Here is a 21,859-nt window from a genome sequence, read left to right as displayed (position 1 = left end):
GATTCTTTAGGTGAAGAGTCTAATGACTCAGTATCATTAGTTTTACCTTTATAAGAGATACTTTGATTTTAGCAATATTTCTTATTTTAAACTAAAGGGTTTTAATTTTTTTTATTTGAGTATAGTTGACACCCAATGTTACATTAATTTCAGGTGTATTAAACTAAGGGTTTAAACTTAGCCCTACTCCACAGAATTTTGGACATCTACAGTTTCAGAGTAGAGATATAGACCGTGAATACATTTTTTTAAAGATTTCATTTATTTGAGAGAGAGAGAGCAACCATGAGCAGGGGAAGGGGCAGAGAGAGAAGCAGACTCCCCGCCGAGCAGGGAGCCTGACACAGGGTTCAGTGGACACAGGGCTCCATCCCGGGACCCTGAAATCATGATCTGAGCTGAAGGCAGATGCTTAACCGACTGAGCCACCGAGGCACGCCAGATACATTTTTAACAGAGCGAGAAAAGGTCCTTCATCTCTCTGTTCTCAGGAGCAGAGTGAGCTCAATGCTCTACAGATTGGTCACATTTCGTCCTGCTCTCTGGATTTTAGTGTCTGGTCACCAGTGTTCCCTGTTCTCTGTCAGATGCATTAGGCTTTGACTTTCGGAAGATGAAGCTGTCTTCGAACTTGTCAGTGTTTCCCAAAGGAGCCTCTTCGGGACTTTTTCAGCTTGCAGGGTCTAGTCTTAGGGGCAGTATTACCATCATCGAAGGCTCTCTTACATCACTTACCAAGCTTAAGTCCTGAACTGCCATATGCAGTTAAATACCTTCAACAAACAAACAAACAAATACACGTGAGAGGTGTGTCAGATTGTGACTTTCTAAGCTTAAATGTATGTTAGTTGAAACAAATCATTTGTGATTTCTGCTGTGGGCATGAACACATAAACACGAACCAAAAATCAACTGAAATCTCTTAGAGATCCCCACCAGCTTTATCAGTTGTCCCTGCTGAACTGAATGCTATCATGCGTTACCTCTTTGTATTAACCTGAGAGTTTCCAGACATGGACGCTTTGATTTTGGACGTGACTTTCAAAACCAATATTAAGTGGAGACATTTTTTGTGTGAGTTGGTGTTCATGAGGAATTAAATGGACACACTTTTGGAATATTTTTTCTAGATTTGGAATTTTTGTTGAACACAGAGAAGTAAATATAAAATTCACAGTAAAATGACTTTTCCACATAGCACTTTACATGAAGATCATGAAGGTTAATTCTTTCTGTATTTAAAAACATAGGATATTGGGATGCCTGGGTGGCTCAGTTAGTTGAGTGTCTGCCTTCGGCTCAGGTCATGATCCCAGGGTCCTGGGATGGAATCCGGCATCGGGCTCCTTGCTCAGCAGGAACCCTGCCTCTTCCTCTGCCTGCCATTCCCCCTTGTGCTCTTTCTCACTGACAAATAAATAAATAAAATCTTTAAAAAAAAAATAGGATATTTACCTTACATATTGAAGTTTTTAGATTCACAAACTTACAAAGATTTTAGTTTGTGCACATTAAAACTTATTCCCAGTTACACTTTTTTACTTGTTAAACAATTTTTTAGTTTTTCTAGTTTTATCAAGAAACAGACATATCAATATGGAGCACTGAATAAATTTAAAATGTACATGATATACGTACATATCTTGAAATAGACTACTACAGTAAATTGAGTTAACATCCATTTTATCACACAATTTTTGTTCTTGTGATGAGAGCTTTCAAGATCTACTCTCTTAGCATCTTTCAAATATGCAATACACTATTGTTAATGCACTGCATATTTTTAATCTTTTGAGTAATAAATTCTAAAGGCTTTGTATTTGTGATAAAATGAATGTCATACCTATTGGAATCCTGTAGTTAATTGAGCCATGATAAAAGTGTTATAAAGGTATTTGTATTTTGTCTTTTGTTTAGCAAACATTTTCTTTTGCATTTCAGAACTCTTGGACCTAAATCGAACATCAGTCTTTCATAGCCCTTTTGGGTTTCTTGATCTCCATGCAATGCTGCTGGATGAATATCAGGAAAGACTCTTTGTGGGAGGCAAGGATCTTGTGTATTCTCTCAGCTTGGAACAAATCAGCAGTGGCTATCGAGAGGTATGGAAACATCAAACTGTGTGTCAGGAGGGAAAGAAAAGGGGATGAGGGAGATAACTTCTTGCATGGTGTTACTTGAATTAGTTTTTGATTGTTGGCCATTTTAATTTTCTGAGTGATTATTTTATTGGAAGAAATAAAACATTTCATGAAAAATGAAATCCTTATAAAAAGTTTATGAAGTATCAAGAATGAACTTTTCTAGCATACCACTGATCTCTGTATTTCTAGAAGACTTTGGATTGGTGTGTTTGACATTCCTCTTTGCATGGTGGCCCTTGTCACCACACCCACTGTCCTGAGACCTGGGTTTGGAACATGTTTTACCAGCAATCCCTCTAGGCATTATTTCTACAAAAACCCCAGCCTAAAGCAGTATGGATGTGTGACCTTGCTATAGCTAATGTTCTCTTGGTAATATCATTAATTCAGGTGGATGCTCCTTAAATAGTGGTGGATTAAAGTATATTAAAATAGGCAAGTGCCCAACATTTTCAAGCAAAGGTTGACTGTGATGAGAAAGATAGAACTTAGAGTCTCTGCTTATACAGAGTTGAGTTGAGCTACATTTTATTCAGACCCAAGTCAACCTTAAAACATGCAGAAATACTTAGATGATAGTATCTTTTTGGCATAAATGTATGTATTACATAATACACTTTCTTTATGATACACATTTATTTTTATGTTTGTCAGAATGATCAATGTCCATATTTTTTTAAAGTCACTTAAAAAAATTTATGATGAAAACCAGCATCCTTTCATCTCTGCCAGTTCCTAATCCCTAGAGAAAATTATTTCAACTCTTTTGTTACTCTTCTGATTCTTACCTCCATTTTTCTAAATAACATTTGTATACTATTTTTTCTTGATACCATTGATGTTAGACATTATCTGTTGACTTTCTATTAAGGAAGATGAGGATTTTAGCATTCTTTTCTTGCAGTACCATAGCTAAAATATCTCTGTAGTACATGAGAAGCCCCCACTTATCTGTCCCTTCATCTTCTCAATTTAGCTATAGCACAATTTTTATTTAAGTAACAACCATTCACATTAGTGTAATAAGGAAAATAGATCACACTTCTTTTTTTGCCCCCTCTGGGATTAAATATTATCCCCTTCTTTTTTTCTATTTGCTTAGATTTTTTATATTACCTGCTCTCATTTTTCACCAAACACCAAACTCTCTACCCAACTTCCTCTCCTTTTCTCAGTTTCCATCAGTTCCAAGTTTTTGGTTTTAAATTAAAGATAACCTCTCTGGTTCTCTTACCATCCTAGAGTTGCATTTCACCATTATCCTTGAGCATCCTCTCTACCTCGCACTTGTAGAGTTTTCTTGATGAGTTTATGTGACCTTTTAGTGGAATGTGCCTTCTGGTAGCTTCTTGAAGAAGGATCCAAAGTAAAATTTTGAGTTTTTTATGTTTGAAAATAATAATATTCAGACTTCACATAATAATTGATAGATGAGTATAAAATTCTGGAATGAAAATCATTTGCTTCAGAATTTTGAGGATATTGCTCCATTGTTTAAAGATTTTCAGTACAGCTATTGAGAAGTTGATGCCTTTCTAATTTCAAAGTTTTATACATAACCTGTTTCCTGCCACCATATCCCCCTAATCTTAACCCCAAGTAACTCTGTCTTTTAAATTTTTTCTCAAATTTCTCTTAGAGTTGATATGTTTTCATCCACATTGGGCCTTCTACAGGAGACCTCATGGCCTTCAGCTCTGGAAAATATTTTTTAAATGTTTTTTCTTCTTTGCATTTTCTTCTTGATTCTCTTTCCCTCAACTTTCTGGCCTGTTTATTGTACAAATTTTGGACCATTTCTCCTGATTTCACCGACACCTATCCGATTCCTATTCTCCAAGGGACAGTAGACTTCCAATTCCTGAGAATTTCTAAAGTTCTTTTTCATGAATCAGCTTGCTTATTGGCTTCCTTCACCTTGTAAGCATTTAGATTTCAGTTTTTCTAGTGTGCAAAGCCATTCAACACTTTTCCATATGTCATAGAACTTCCAAAATGTTGCTGACATTTCTTTGGCTTCTCCACTCAAGTTCTGTCTTGTCCTTTTTGGATTATGTCCTTTACTATCATTTTAGTAGTTGCGAGAGGGAGCAAAAGCACATAGTCTTTCCTTTTTACTATCCTTTTTAAGTATGTTTCCTCAATAGTTCTTAAAAGACATATCTTTATATATGTAACAGATATATAGTATTTATATTATATACACACTCACACGTACATACACACAAGTCTCTAAGACCATCTATGACCTCCTCCTTCCAAATTCAGTGGTTTTTCCTCTCTCTTTGCGCGGATGGTCTTTCCCCCACTAACTGTGATGTTCACCATATGGCTGTCTTCTTTTTCTCTCAGTTACATCATCTCCATTCTCCGATTTTCTGTGAAGGAATATCTCAGCTAGGGATCCTAAGTGTCGGATCCATAGAACAATCTCTTATTATGGACTGAATGTCGCCCAAAATTCATATGTTGAAGCCCTAACCCCCAGTACCTCAAGTATGGCTGTATTTGGAAATAAGACCTTTAAAGAGATGATGAAGTTAAAATGAGGCCATTAGGGTGGGCCCTAACCCAATCTGAATGGTATCCTTGTAAAAAGAGGAAATTCGGTCACACAAAGAAACATCATGGATGTGTGAGTCACAGCAAGAAGGTGGCCATCTACAAGCCAAGGAGAGAGGCCTCAGAAAGAACCAATCTTGCCAACACCTTGATCTTGGACTTCCAGCCTCCAGAGCTATGATAAAACAAATTTCTGTTTTTTATGCCACCCGGTCCATGGTATTTTGTTATACCACAGCCTTAATAAACTAATACAATCCCTATATTAAAATTTTAAATAGGTGAATATGGAAAGATCCTTCAAGGGATGGGATACCTGGAAGATTAAGAATTTTTGCATTAAGGAAGTGGTTTTTAAATTGTTATCCTTGGGTCAGGATGTAACCCTTATGGAGTTGGTCCCTGGAATCCACATTTACAGCAGGCTTTCTAGATGATTCTTATGTACACAAAATCTCCTAATGATTTTCCTCAGCTATTGTTTCCGACATGGAACTAAGACCAAGAGGTATCAGCTTCCCACATTAACATGATTCCCCTTTTAGAGTAGAGGAAATTGAATCACCTATTTATTCTCCTTTACTGTTTTGCCCTAATTGTATCCCTAGGCCTATAATGCTGGAAAGACTGGGGAAATGACCTGTGAAGACTGTATAAGGAACAAGGAGAGTGGTAGGGTTTCATGAACTGCATCTTAGGGAGCTAAATAGAATAGTATGTGGCCATTGAAGCTTTAGGGTGCCATCTCGCAAGGATGTCAAGGAAAGTAGCTACACAAATTAATAAATTCAATGACTTTGCTGCATTCAAGGGTAAATCCTCATATTGTGGGGCCTGAAGTGTATACAGTTTAGTGACTTCTTCAGGAAATATACTTATTCAGACATAAATTTCAAAATTGCTAAGGTCCTTCCCTGGGTCACAAAAGGGCCAAGTTCCAGCAAGGAGCCCTGAGGCTTAAGCTTCCCTGGCTCTGAGGTAACTTCTCCTCACCTGCATGTGTTGTTTTGTACTTTTCCTTCCTGGTTCCACAAAGTGTGATTAGCAATGAAACTTCAAATAGAACTTTTGTGTTTGTTTTCAGTAACAGAATTAAAGCTAGGTCTACTTCATGCACCTTCTGTTTAAAGGAATGGACTTGAGAATGAAGGTGCCTCAGTGCTTTCCAGGCTCTGAAGATGCAGTGTGTCTGCCTCTGGGCCAGGCTTTCCTCCCATCTTTTCTGTACCTTGTTCCCTCGATTTTTTTTTTTTTTTTTTTTTGGTGCCAGTTACTATATTTTTAATCTCTCCTGCTTTGCTTTATCTGTCTCTGGGTTTCTCATCATCAGTACTATTGACATTATGAATAGGTCTAAGTTGGGGAGGAAGGTGTCCTGTGCATGGTAGACTGGGTCCCTGGCTTAGCTGGTTTCTGGCTTCTAGGTAATAGATGTCAGCAGAATGCATCTCCCCAGTCATGACAGTCTAAAAGTCTCTGGACATTACCAGATACCCCTTGGGAGGCAGAATTTCTGAGGTCAGACCAATAAGTCTAGTCCATCATTCTATGAGCAAGATCCAGACCCCACCATAGAAAAATTTCCCCTTAAGTATATATCCATATGATCCCAACTCCCTCCTTTTTCCCTTAAGATCAGGTACCTTGAGAGTAGCCAAAGCCCATTTTCTCTATTTTCTCATATTGTATTTATATCTTACCTTTTAATATCTTTTGAAATGTAGTATCTGATACACAGAAGAATATAAATAATGTAAACATGTTAGAAAGCATAATAATAAAATCAATACCAGTGAACCCCCCCCAACTCAAGAACGAGAATATCACCAATCCCACTTTAGATGCAGCTATCTTTACCTCCCCGTCTTTCCCTCCTCATGCTTCCTGCTACATACAAGTGATTACTACCCTGTATTTTATGTCTGTTTTTTGTTTTTATTTTAAAACTTATTATAATAAATGTTTTCCTATATAGTATGTTATTTAGAGTTACTTGTTTTGAGCTTTGTAAAAATGATGTACAATAGTATATTGCAGTCTTCTGGGATTATTTTTGTTGTTCTTTTGTTTTATCCAATATTATTTTTTAGAGTCAGTCATCTTCCTCATTGTTATAGTCCCTTTGTTGTAGAATGGAGTAGTGAATTAGGGCCACGAATTAGACTCCTAGGTTCAAATTCTGGCTTTGCATTTGCAACACTTGGCAAATTCCTTAACCCCTTTATGCCTGTTTCCTCATTTGTAAAAGGGGAAATGTTAGTCTTCTCTGAGGACAGAACTGAGTTAATGTAAGTAAGGGACCAAGAAGTATGCTTTGCACACATTAGAAGCTATGTATAAGCTCTTATTCATCACTTTGACTGGTGTGTAATACATTCCATCATACGAATATAGCATAGTTTACCCATTACCTATCAAAGGACGATTGGATAGAACCCAGGATTTTGCTTTATTGATGTTTCTGTGATTACTATAGTAACTATCTCCTAATACACATTCCTGAAGGAATGCCTCCAAAGCATATATTCTGGATATTGCTGCTTATAGGTTAATTACAGTCAATGTTCACCTATACAAGATAATGCCTAAAACTTCCCCAAAGAAGAAAGTAGTTATACAAAGTTCTATTCCCTCCAGCAGTGTTTGAGTTCCTGGTGATGCACACACCCTCCAAACCTTCTTCCATTGGTCTGTTTCATCCACATATTTTTCAGCAGTCTTCCATTGATTCATTTGTTTATCCCCACCCAATACCTCACTGTCTTGGCAACTACAATAACATTTTTATTTATTTTTAATTTTACTTATTTGATTGTAATTTTCATAACCCAATATTTATTTCAGAAGCAGGACATATACTTTGTAAAAGATTAGAAAATACTGACTTAAAAAAATACCATACTATAATAGCAGATAGTGATAAGTGTTATGGAGAAAAATAAAGCTGGTTAGGGAGGCGAACATAAAGGGGTTGCTGGGATTAGATAAGGGGGGGGTCAAGAAAAGATTTTTTGGGGAAGTGATAGACTTGATAAGCTACATACACAAAATTCCCACTAGCCATATTTCAAGGCTCAATAGCCAGTTGTGGCTAGTGGCTTGCATAGTGGACTGTGGAGGACTAGAGAAGCAACATCACAGTGTGTGGCTGAGGTTGATTTCAAGGGCAGATCATTGAAAGATCAGAGGGTAGGGCACCAGTTGGCTAGGGTGATAGCTGATGATTCATCCTTATGAAGAGAAAGAGGGTAATCTAGGTGGAAAGACTCTTTCCGTTACTGAGGAGTGCGTGACAAAGGATGATGGCGGATGACTACGAGGAGGGATAGCAGGTGGTATGGTTGTGATCACATGAGCTTCAGAGCAGCAAGGGATTTACGTTTACTATTTTGTTTTAAATTATTATGGCATAGATGAATTTAGAGTGAAAATTAATTAGAAACAGGCAAGAAGAATCACTTAAAATATCTTTCTTAACGTGGGTTTAGAATAAAAAAGCCACCACCATTTCTCTACCAGAGAAACAAAAGTTTCAGGGGACAAGCTGGGTTTAATTAAAGCAGGAAGGTCAAGGAACACTGGAAAAAGAGGTGGCAGTTACAGTGGATTTTGCTAAGGACAGAGCCAGCATTTGAGATGATTTCATGGAAATGTTTGAATGGTTTGGAAGGGCAGAGTCAGATTGCGAGCTGCACAGAGCTTTATGAGGATATGAGTCCAGCTACTGATGGCTGATCTCTTGGGGTGAGGGAGTGTCCATGCTGCCCATGGGGCCTACAGTCATTCTGTAGGGATGTTTCAGAATGGATTAGCCCTGATGATCTCCTCAGGGAAGATGACTAATCTTAATTTTTAACTTTAGTAGAAAATAGAAACTATCAAACAGGTGGATCCTCTCTCTCCTATAACCAAGGCTACTACTTCTGTGTGACTTTTCTCCCTCCCTCCTGTTACAGTGTGTGTGTGTGTGTGTGTGTGTGTGTGTGTGTGTGTTGGGGGGGGTGGGGGCTCTTTATCCTTTCACAAAGTGCCATTCTTTCTACCCATGCTCTGTATCCCACCCTGTTGACTTTTCTTAAGGATTGGCTATCTTTTATCTTTTTTATATTAATTGCCTCTCTTTCTGTAAAATCAGCAACAAATATAGTTTTGTATAGGGTGTCTTAAATTTTTTTGTGTGTCATGGCTCTATTTGGCAGTCTGATGAAGTCTATGGACCCTTAAATGTATTAAATCATTATGTAGGATTACTAAATAAAATATGGAAAAAAGTCATCAAATTATGAATATATTGAAATGAAGCTATCACACTACAAGAATAATAATTCATAGTATGAAAACATGTAGCTTCTTAATTAGTATATTAAATAATAAGACCTAGCAACTGCTCTTTTCAGTACTGTAATTTCAAAGTAATGATGAATGTTAATAATATTTTGAGATACCTGTAACAACTCTAAAGTAATATTAAGACATCTATTATTTCTTGGGGCTCCTGGGTAACTCAGTCGGTTAAGCGTCCAACTCTTGGCTTCAGCTCAAGTAATGATCTCCGGATCATTAGACTGAGCCCTGTGATGGGCTCCACGCTCACTGGGGAGTCTGCTAGAGATTCTCTCTCTCTGCCCCTCCTCCCATACATGTGTGCAAGCTCTCTTTCTCTCTAAAATAAATAAATCTTTAAAAGAATAAAATAAAATATCAGGTATTTCTCTTGGTTATTAAGCCATGGATATTAATACTACTGTAATTTATTTCTTACATTTATATGATAGAGGTGCTAAATTTTAGTTGGAGATTATGCAAATAAATAATGATGTGATTTTTTTCAATCGAAGCTGGTGGGTTTCCTGAATTCTTTTTTCAGGCCATAGTTAACAACTTTTGCTCCATAATTTTCATCTTATAAAACATTCTAAAATATTTTAGTAAAAATAAACTGAAATTTCTCATTTTTGCAAAGTTACAGATCCTTATGTTCTACTTCCATCTACCTTTTTAGTCTCCTCTCCACTTGTCTACATCAACACATTGCTAACAGATCACTTCTGTTGTCACTTTTTCCAGCTTTATTGAGCTATAATGACATATAACATTGTGTAAGTTTAAGGTGTATAACATGTTGATTGGATAAATTTATATATTGAAAATGATTGCCACCATATCCATCATGTCACGTGGTTACCATTTCTTTTTTTGTAGTGAGAACATTTAAGATTTACTGTCTTAACAACTTTTGTATATAATACAGTATTCATCATCATCATCATGCTGTATGTTAGGTCCCCAGAACTTATTATGTTATAACTGGGAGTTTATACCCTTTGATTAACATCTTCCCATCTCCATCCCTCCACCTCCCTTTCTGGCAACCACTATTCTACTCTCTGTTTCTATGAATTTGACTTTTTTTAGATTCTACATAGAAGTGATACCACACAGTATTTGTCTTTTTTTGTCTGACTTATTTCACTTAGCATAATGCTCCCAGGGTCCATCCATGTTGTTGCAAATGACAGGATTTCCTTTTATCTCATGGCCAAATAATATTCCACTGTATATATGTACACCACATCTTCTTTATCCATTCATCCATTGACAGACGCTTAAGTTGGTTTTATTTCTTGGCTCTTGTGAATAATGCTACATGAGAATGCAGATATCTCTTTGAGATTCTCTATTGATTTCCTTTGGATATACAACTAGAAGTGGACTTGATAGATCATATGGTCATTCTAGGTTTAATTTTTTGAGGAATTTCCATGCCGTTTTCCATAGTGGCTATACCAGTTGACATTTCCACCAGCACTGCAGAAGAGTTTCCTCTTCTCCACATCTTCACCAACATTTATATTTTGATTTTTTGATAATAGCCATTTTAACAGTTGTGAGATTATATTCATTGTGGTATGATGATGATGAGTGATGTTGAGCACTTCTGTTTGCTCTTTAATATGTCCTTATTGTTACACACTCTACTCCCCTGGACTGGCCTTCAAACATACCCACTTTTTTTTTTTTTTTTTAAAGCTACTTCCTTTCTCTTCTAAACTAGATTGGGAGAAGGTTCCCCCAGCCCTTTCTTAATCTTTGGTCTGATTTTTGATTCTCATATTATATTAAAACTGGCTGTTTACTTGCCAGCCTACTTTATAAGATAGCTCCCTTTAGAATAAGTACTATGTTATATTCATGTTTGAAGTTGTAGGCACTCAACACAGATAATGAAAGAATGAAACTGTGTCTATTGTGAATCCTAACATCATCCAATAAATATGTTCTCTTCATTGTCTGCTCTCTTGCAATTCTCATTGTACTTATTGCCAGAAACACTTTGAAACTAATTATTCTCTAATTTCTTTTAGGTTAATTTTGTCTGCCTTCTGCCCCCACCCCTACCCCCACCAACCACCTACACACTTCCCCACTGGCAAACAAGGTAGGATCCTGTTTTACAGTGTGGCAGTAGTTTTTATTTTGGCTGCACATTAATAACACCTGAGGACCTTGTAAATAATATCTATGCCATGATGCGCGCCTCCCCTCTGCTGGACTGAAGTGGGGATCTTAAACCACCCCCCCAGGTGATTGTAATGTGCATCCAAGATTGTGAAATACCAAAGCATTATGTGTCCCTGTTAGCCTTAGGAAATAGTGGTCCTATATGTGATGCCAAATAATCATTTTATGTATAATAATCAGAACTTTTATGAGTACACACAGGTAAGACTGCAATTTTGAAATAGATAAGAACTTAGCATTTAACAGACTTACTCTATTATATTAGTCTTTTTAGATACTGGTTTTGCTTTATGAATTATTTAGCTCATAGAATTTCCCAAACTATGTAATAATAGTCTTTTGCACTGAAATTCTGCTCTGTTGCATCTGTATTACATTCATAAAAGACGTTTGACTTACACTCAGAAAAGTCAATCCAGATGTTAAATCCTTCTATTCACTGTGAAAATTTCAATTTTGTAATTCCATTTGTTTCATCTTATGTTTTTATTTTATTTTATGAGAAACCCACACCTGCCACAAGAGGGTAGCTTCTACAAATTGGTGTCTTCAAGATCTCTAAAATCCACAGATAATGTGAGACTTCTTAGATTAAACTCTGATTTCACCTGGAACTTTCTGAGAAATAAAATTTGTTTTTCCTTTTTATCTTTCTCTAAAGCCTTTGGTGTGTAAAAAAAAAAAAAGTTTGGACTAAGTTGGAGGAAGACATTATTTGATTGAAAAAATTAAAACATTTTGCAGTTTTCTGATCATAATATGACAAGATCAAGACATTAGTATGAATAGAAAATGTGGAAAGGGAAGGACAAAGCATCCTGGCAGACACTTTTCACTTGAATTCCTGTAGATGCAGCCTGGATCTGTATCGCACTTTTAAAAAGCATTTGTTTGTGATAAAATCCCATAGTCTCTAAATTGGGATAGGGCTCTAACCATGGAAATTCAGGGCTCTTCATGTTTAAATTGGCTTTTGTTTTTCATCTGTTAAAACATTCCTCATTAAATTTTCTTTTATTTACTACTTAATTTTAAAATCACAGTTTTGTGGGGCTCAGTCATTAAGCATCTGCCTTCGGCTCAGGTCATGATCCCAGGGTCCTGGGATCGAGCCCCACATCGGGCTCACTGCTCAGCGGGAAGCCTGCTTCTCCCTCTCTCACTCCCCCTGCTTGTGTTCCCTCTCTCGCTGTCTCTGTCAAATAAATAAATAAAATCTTAAAAAATAATAAAAAATAAAATTACAGTTTTGTATTGAGGAAGCACTTCCAATCTAGATAATTTGAAAAGGAATGTATATGTTTCTCCTCACACCTTCCACCCCAATTCGTTATACCTCTTGTAAAGTCAAGATGTAGCCAGAAGAGATAATGACAGTTTATTATGTTATTATTAAATTTTCAGGTTAGCAGCTTTACACTCAGCAGAATTAAATTTTATTTTTATGTGATGCAGAGTTTTTTAAACTTTAATTACTGGTATAATTTAATTGGACTTAAGTCTAAGAGGATTTAAATAGATACATGGAAAATTAATGAGGTAAGTTTTTTTGAGTTCATAGAAATTCATAGAATTCATAGAATTCATAGAAAACTCTGAATAGAGGCGCCTGGGTGGCTCAGTCGTTAAGCGTCTGCCTTCGGCTCAGGTCATGATCCCAGGGTCCTGGGATCGAGCCCCACATCGGGCTCCCTGCTCGGCGGGAAGCCTGCTTCTCCTTCTCCCACTTCCCCTACTTGTGTTCCCTCTCTCACTGTGTCTCTCTCTGTCAAATAAATAAAATCCTAAAAAAAAAAAAAAAAAGAAAAAGAAAACTCTGAGTATGTTAGGTATATCAAAAATATGCTCAGGAAAGGGGAAAAAAAGAAATAGCTACAAAACATGCTGGTATTTTTTTTTTCTTTTTTAAATTTTATTTTATTATGTTATGTTAATCACCATACATTACATTATTAGTTTTTGATGTAGTGTTCCATGATTCATTGTTTGCATATAACACCCAGTGCTCCATGCAGTACGTGCCCTCTTTATTACCCATCACCAGGCTAACCCATCCCCCCACCCCCCTCCCCTGTAGAACCCTCAGTTTGTTTCTCAGAGTCCATAGTCTCTCATGGTTCGTCTCCCCCTCCGATTTCTCCCCCTTCATTCTTCCCTTCCTGCTATCTTCTTCTTCTTCTTTTTTTTTTTTTTTTAACAAATAATGTATTATTTGTTTCAGAGGTACAGGTCTGTGATTCAACAGTCCTACACAATTCACAGCGCTCACCATAGCACATACCCTCCTCAATGTCTATCACCCAGCCACCCCATCCCTCCCACCCCCCACCACTCCAGCAACCCTCAGTTTGTTTCCTGAGATTAAGAATTCCTCATATCAGTGAGATCATATGATACATGTCTTTCTCTGATTGACTTATTTTGCTCAGCGTAATACCCTCCAGTTCCATCCACGTCATTGCAAATGGCAAGATTTCATTCCTTTTGATGGCATGCTGTTATTTTCTTAGCATTGAAAAGCCAACACAGTATTTACACAATTATTTAGTAATTCAGTCTTTTAAAACAGGATTAAAAAAACTTTTCATGTGACTTTAAAACATTTTAATAATGTATATCCTTTCAAAATGATGAGTAATGATAATATTCATTAGTAAACTAAAACTAGTAATAATCAAAAATAAAAATCCCTCTTGATATTACAAAAGGTAAATTTCTTCATATAGCATCTAAGAATTATTGAAAACATTTTGTACTATTTTTTATATTCCATGAGAAAAATTTATTTCCTTATTTGCATTTATCACATTTATTTAAATTTACCACTAAGGAAGTGGTAGATATGGTATATGTGTTTGTGTTTCTTTATTGGTTGAAAGTGTGCCCTTATTTTTTCTGATTAATGTTTTATTTCTAGAATGAGGTTCAGCTGACCACAGTTAATTTTTTTTGAAAATAAAATAGCCAACATATTAATTTTACTTTTTACTTCATTTTAACTGTCTTAATTCATAAATAGTACAATGTTTCTTAAAAAGTAGCAGAATGTAATAACAAAGAACCCAGAATAACACAGAATACATAGCCAGACTGCATGGACTCCCATGCCTGGTCTGCCACTTAGGAGATGAGTGATCTTGGGCAACTTACTCCACATCCCTGTTCCGCAGTTGTCTTGTCTGTGAGAGAGAGGTGACCATAGTACTTACCTCACAGCTTTTCTGAGAGGTTTCATTGAGTTATTAAATGCCTAGAATGGTCTCTAGAACGTACTAAGTGCCATCTACATACTTCCTACCATGATTACTGTCTAAACTAGACATGGAATTAGCACACAGTTGTAACGTACTGCCATATATAAGTAAGATGAAAGAGTCCTGTGTATTTTTAGGGCTATTGAACTACATTTTAGAAACATACATGGAGATATGAAGAATGAAGAAATGAACAAAACAGCCTGTACCCTAAAATATCTGTAATATAATGGAGAAGATACATGCATACACGTTTGCCATATACAGTGCAATTAAAATAAAACTGATAAATGTCTACAATGCTAAGAAAGAATCTGAAAGCTGGTAGGTGGGGGTTCCTGGAGGAGATATAATTTGAATTGGACTTTTAATGATACTTGAAATTTCAATTTGTACAGATTGGTGATGGGAACAGAATGAGTAGAGGAAAGAACAGAAATTTTAGAGCAGTTTAAAATAATGACTAATATCTGAAGTAGACAGGTAGAGTGGGGGGGATGTGAGTGGTGCGAACAGGGTACAGAGTGAGAGTTAAGGATGAATATGTGGTTGGGACCAGATCATGGAGAATATTGACTGCCGTGCTGTTGAAACTTAATCGAGGCAATGCATGGGCTGGTGGGAGATTCTGAATATGTGCATACTGTAACTAGAATTGTAGTTAGCATGATTACTTTAGCAGTAGTATGTTGGATAAATGGAAGGAAGAGCAAAATGGAGCCATGAAGCCAGTAAGTAGTAGGTGGAATTGAAAACCAGGTCTTTCTGTCTGAGAATCCTATGCTCTTTCCCTGTGTCACCGCACTCAGAAGCAGATGACTGCTTTGGGGTGGACTTCATGTCTCCCAGCCGGTCTTCACTCTACCATTAGCCCTGCCTTTTGTTAGGTGGTGTTTCTTTCCCCTTGGTTCTTATTCCCTTAGCATGACCGCATTTTATTTAGTAATGGTGAAGAACTAGTGGAATAGTTAGTTGTTGATGATAGGAATGGAGAAAACTACTGACTAGTATAAGAAGGAGCTGTTCCCCACTTGTTTGCTTATGGCAAAGATTGAGAGCCCCACTGACTCCAGTATTCAACCATGGTAAGAGATTGGCTTGGCTGTGGCCAGTCTTTATAGTGCCTTGCCACCTGTGCTTATGTGAGGGTTATTGGCATTTCCCGAAAAACAAGGCAGAAATTTTCCCTGGGAGATAGATAGCAATACTAGTTTGAAGTATAAAATATTCTTCTCTCTTTTTCCATTTCCCAAAGAAATCAAAAGTAGGTATATTTATTTAAGTCCCATATTTTACGGGACTTCATAGACTATCCCATATTAGTAATAAACTTTGAATTTACCAGTCATCCATAGTTTTTCTCTAAGTTTCTAAATCAGGCTTTTTTCCTAAAATTACTCTCTCCATTATTATTTTAGGCTAACATTACACTAGTTAATTTGGATATCTGTACATACAGCTCTTTCAGACATTTCTGTTTTGAAAGTATTTATATTTTTCCCATTTATTCAACTTTATTGCATCAAAAGTAAAAGAAATTCTTGTATTTTAGAATTTAATCTTTTTACTGAGTAGAAAAAGGCATTAAAATATAATTTGCTTATAAATAGCAGATGGTATTTCACATTAATGTTAGCAGTTGAGTAAATTTCACGCATTAAAAAGGGCATGCATCAGGCCAATAATGTTCTTGTAGTAATAATATTGTCCTAGTTCAAATGCTTTAGCATATAAACATTTCAAATACAAATCTTGTTTATAGTTCAAAAGATTATAATTCTGGCATATAAACTACTTGAATAATGACAGTCATTATAATTAAGTATAAAAGCATAAACACGAAATGATTATATGTTAGGTTAAAGACTACCATTTATAAACCATTAGGACTCTACTAATGTGTTATACTCAAAATATATTTTCATGATATTTATAGGATAAATAGTTTATACACTAATGGACACTGGTACTGTACGTAGATGTAAAATGTAGAAAGTAAAACTAAAACATAAATAAACATTTTTATTAGAATAATAGAGTTAGAAAGAGAATATAGTAGTTGAAATTATAATAGTGTCTAAGGTAGTTAAATATATTCCATGAAGAGAGATATACTGGATTGATTATTTATTTATTTATTTATTTATTTATTTATAAATGGAAATCTTTTTTTGGACAGTTAAATTATTTCTTTTTCCTGGATTTGTTTTCGCTTCCCTAAATCTCTCAGTGTTATAACATCTTGTAACAGTAAGTTGTTAAATCTTTTATCATAGCATAATTATGAGACTCACTGGGGAGTCCAGAAAAAATGGCTTTGTAATTTAATTTCTATTTTATTTTATTTTTCTCCTTTGAGATATGCAAGAATAGTAAATTGCCCGGAAATGTGCATTGGAACAATTAAATTGTATTATAGGAGTATTATGATGAAATGATGTGTATTTAACCTTTTGCTTTTTATACCTTTCTGGAACAGAAAATTTGGAAATAGCGTTACACCCTGTTGTTTAACTGCCTTTTAAAAATATTTTGTGCAGAACAAATAGCTTAATTTGATGGGTATTTGTTGATGCTAAACTCTGGAGCAGAACCAGAATACATCCTGACTTTCACAACAAATGAAGAGAATAATTTCCCTTGCTATCTTGGCAGGATAGTTGTACGTGATGGCTTTAAAATAACTCCATTTTCATGAGGTCTTGCTCTTTCATCTTTTTTCACATGAACGAACATTTGAATGCCATCCTGAGCCTGTTAAGTGTTGTTAAAAAACCAAATGAAAACAACAACAAAACTGAGTAAATCTATAATGACATGGTTCTTTGGAGAGCTGCTATGTATTAGACTTTAGAGTAGTAAGTGTTCATAATTTAATCTTCTGCATCTCTCCCATCCTTTCAAAGTGATCTTGTTGAGACCCTCTGTCTGTCTTCAGAAATCCCACCAGTCTTTCAAAGCCTAGATTTTTGTTAACATCCTACAGAATTTCTCCCTGATTAAACTGAATATTGTTACTTGTCTCGTTCCTTTGCAACTATTTACAGCAGTTTCACATCAGTGAAGCTTATCTCTCAAATTTTACCGTGGATGGACTTTACAAAGAATGTGATAAAGGTGTATTGATTGATACAAGTCAGTCAATAGACACTGAATAAGCAGTAACCACACTAAGGCATTATGCCCCATTGGGATTGTGCATTAGTAGGGATACAGAAATAAGACATTGCCTTGCTCTCTCTAACTTACAGATTAATAGGAAAGCTAAAGTTAAGTACACAAATCATAATATAATCCTAAGTAGAGACAGTAAGAAGAACAGTATAGAGGATCAAAGGAGGGGAAATATTTAAAAAGATACCAGGAAAGGTTTTGTTGTGAAACACTTGGTAAGATGTGCCTGAGAGAATGACTTTTTCTTTCCAAGAACAATTGATATTATTACTTTTGCCGCTAAAAACATTACAGATTCTGACAATCCTTAGAAAAGCCATTTATCGTATTCACTATCACAAAATATATTATCTTGTGTTGGTGTCAAAACTGTAAAGGGTCTAAGATTTTACCTCACTTTTAAGATAGCAAGTTAGCATGTCACCGTTTCCTAGATGCTGCCAGAAGACATGAGACTCATGGTTCAGAGACAAGGGACTCTACTAGCCACATCATAGCATATAGCGTGGCCGTCATGTTTCCAGCAATTGCTTTGCCCCCATAAGTCCCACAGGGGGTGGTACATAGCATCCCAGGTAGATGCTGCCCACACACTGAGTGTGTGTTATGCCTGATGAACCTCAAGCTTAGCAAACAGGACAATTTTAGTAGGTATGTTAGCAAACTTTACAGCCTTTGTCTAGAGGGAAACATTCACTTTATTATCCTGGTCAGGAAACTAGTCTTTCATATTCCCTGGAGGGAAGTTCCATTTCTACTTTCAAGCCTGTTTGAAAAGATAATGGGGAACAGAATCTGTCAGAAGATGTGTAGAAATTCTGTAGAGAATTGCCCCCTGAACAATGTATTCAAATATTCCTAGAAATAATTGTGAATGAAGCCGTCAGTTAGGGGAATACAGGATATAGTATGTTGAGGTGGTTTTACTGGTCTGGATATTATTTCAATGTTGAGAAGCTGAACTTGGTATATTTTTCTAAAGAATTGGTTGAGTTTTACTTTGAAATTGTGAAAATACAGTTTAAGAAGAAGAGCCCTGTATCTCCTAAATTGTGTTAAGAATATAAAGCAAAATTCGAAATTACAAGTGAGATATTCTCTGATTTATCAGTGCTAATAACTTAATTCGTCATGAAAATCTTTCCAATGACAGATGATCCTAAAATAAATCTGTATTTATATTTACTTGTGTATATGTAATATATGCTATGTATATATACAGTCCATATACATGTCTATACATATGCACGTTCTAGCATATCCTTTTGAATAATTTTGCATCCACAGTAAAATCATAATTCCAAAAACAAATTGAATCTCAAGTGAAAATGAGTCTTAGAAATCATCTGAAAAAAAAATCTCACCCCATATGCAAAAATCTTTTCCAAAATAATGGATCAGTGAAGTTTATAAATTCTACAGCCTCACTTCTAGGATGCTTACCCTCTAATGGTATTAGCGACTCTGCTGAAGCTGATGCAGGGCTGCATCTGAACCTGACATTGATGTGATATGTGATACCACGTCATATATGTGATATGTGATATATGATGTCTTTCCTGACTCGCATATGATCCACTGCTGGATTCACTGCTGCCATCGTGAACATTGATTCTGGGATTTTACGTGTGTGCTTTTGCCTTTTTAGTTGGTTTTCTTACATTTTTCCTTACATTGTCTTTTTTCTGTGTTGCAACATAAATGAAAACACATGATTTTTTTTAAGTTTATGTACTGATGCTTGAACAACCTGATGTTGAATATTGTAAGTAAGAAAATTTTGGGGGCCCATTACACTAATAAGAACATCAAAGTAATATTATACCTGTAATTCAAACCATAGAGTGCTTACTCCTATGATAATACATGTACTTATGTAAAAATCATCATAATAAAATGCCTTTGACACCACTTTTATACATTCCCAATATTATTTATGTATCAGGGACTGGATTTGGCTACATAATGTGTGGGTTAGTGATAAGCCTCTTTCAGTTCTGGCATATAAATACCTAACATGTTATTTTATGGGGCACAGCTTTTAAAAAGAAAAGTTTAAATCGTGACCATATTTGGGATTCAAACATAAATATATCAGTTTTCAAAAACTAAAATGACTGCAGAGGTCAGTCAGGTAAAAGAAAAGTCTGAAGCAAATCAGAGAGTGCCTGGGCCATTTAGAGAAACCAGAAATCTTGATTTTTATGCAAAATTTCTCATTTGTAAGTGTTGGCCACTAATTTAAAAAAGAAAGAGCGTGCTCACTAAATAAAAAAAAAATACCTCCTTATCAGCAATATCTAATATTTAGTTTGATACCCAGAATGGTTTCTCAGGCTAGCAGAGCACAGAATGGGATGGTGGTGGTAGAAGGAGGGGAGAAGTCAGGGAGAGATAATAGGGGCCTTAAGGGGACAGACTGCCATGGATAGGAAAAGAGTCTGGCTGACTAACACAAGCCTGAACAATAATAGTCTAATGAGAGTAAACACTGACCCTGGGTAGTAGAAGGCTATACCTAAACCCTTCCCCTGGGGACTTTTGAGCATCCTGAGGAGGAAAAGTTTATTTGTAGAAATATTAATCTCTTGAGAGGCCCATCCTACTCCTTCACCAAAATGTTAGCTTGAGAACAGAAGGTGATTGCCTAAAAAGAAGAGAACCAAAGAAATATTGATGTAGCCTGGCTCAAAGTGTCATTGATCCATCAGATGTGGGGATAAACTATTAATATGGAGGCTTAAGGTCTTGGGGCAACTTACCACTAGCTATACTTGCTCAAATGGATCACATTCCTTGGTTCCCATCCATAGATGTACCACGTTTTGGGGCTGGACATAGAAATGTACATTTTTTTGTTGTTGTTTTTAAAAGGAGCTCCCTAGATAATAATATATCTTTGATAAAAGTTGTGGTAAGGGTTTAATTGAGTATTGAATCTGAGATGCTTAGTACAAAAATTAGAAAGCTGATTAATTCAAGTATCAGTGAAGATACGGGGTATTGCTGGTGGAGTATGAATGGGTGGCCATTCTGGAGAGCACTCTGGCACTGTGTTAACAGATTCAATATATACTTACCCTAGGACCCAGTAATTCTACTCCTGGGTTATATGTACACCAACCCCACTCCACTGATTATGCATACCAGTAATGCTCTTTTACTGATCTTGGAGGGACATGTACAGAGATGGACCGTGTTTGATGTGGTGGAGATCTGGAGGCAGTCTGGGTGTCCCTCCAGCACATAGGAGTCACACATCCTTTAATCCCTCATTTAGCCAGCATAACTGAGCCCCACACACCAAACTCTGGGCTAAGTGGTAAAAATGCAAAGGGAACTCAGGGAGGTGCCTGACTTGGAGGGGAAGATGGTCAGGTTCAGGGGAAGGACTGGACGGCGGAGGTCATGGCAGGTTAAGCACAGAGCATGGCTGCTGGAAGCGTGGGTGACCTCTGAAGGGCTGAGTCTTGAGGGAGCATTCAGAAAGATTTTTTTTTTAAAAAAACTAAGTTTTCGCATGAAATAGAAGCTCAAATGTAAGTGTCTTCATTAGGCAGATAATGATATAAAGGAGATAAAGTTTTGATTTGTCTTCTCAGGAAATGGAACAAAATGAAAACGTGTTGGGAACACAGCAAAAATGAAATGGTTTTTCAGTGTGGTTTAATTTTGTATTTGCATTTGCATAATAGTACATTATCTTTTATTTCAGATACACTGGCCTAGTACAGCACTAAAAATAGAAGAATGCATAATGAAAGGAAAAGATGCGGTAAGTATTACTCATTGTAAATTAAACACATCATCAATTCTATCCCTGGTCAGTCACAAGGGACTGACTCCCTAACCTCTTATTTGCTCCCAAAGGTGTATATGCAGTTCATTCAGGAAGAAAAAAATATATATACACATATCCAAACAGAAATAAACATTGTATAGAGATCATTATAAGTTGATTTCAATGTGAAGTTAGAGTAAAGGGAGCTGAGGTGCCTCTAGATCTTGGTTTTGGTTTTATTACATATTTATCAACTCAGATTTATGAATTTCTTCTAATGCTTATTTCCTACATATTTAAAAAAAAAATGTCAAGTAAATTTTTAATTCAAGGGAAAGCTAAGCATATTCTTTGTGAGATTTCATTTTTCTTCGATTAGTAAAGTAGAACCAAATGAAGAAACAAAAGGAGAAAAAAACAAA

General features: G+C 36.1%; 1 protein-coding gene across 2 annotated transcripts in view; it reads left to right on the top strand.

Annotated features, from left to right (window-relative positions):
- SEMA3E (semaphorin 3E) overlaps nucleotides 1-21,859 on the top strand; it is a 246,189-nt gene that overhangs the window by 135,506 nt on the left and 88,824 nt on the right. For both annotated transcript variants that reach the window (XM_078060095.1, XM_036107927.2), the window contains exons 2-3: nucleotides 1,942-2,102; nucleotides 21,372-21,431. In XM_078060095.1, coding sequence (XP_077916221.1) covers nucleotides 1,942-2,102; nucleotides 21,372-21,431 — 221 coding nt within the window. The remainder of the gene's footprint in view (nucleotides 1-1,941; nucleotides 2,103-21,371; nucleotides 21,432-21,859) is intronic.

This window comes from Halichoerus grypus, chromosome 12, assembly GCF_964656455.1.
Source record: "Halichoerus grypus chromosome 12, mHalGry1.hap1.1, whole genome shotgun sequence".
Classification (NCBI taxonomy): Eukaryota; Metazoa; Chordata; class Mammalia; order Carnivora; family Phocidae; genus Halichoerus; species Halichoerus grypus.
This window is presented reverse-complemented; position numbering and strand designations above follow the sequence as displayed.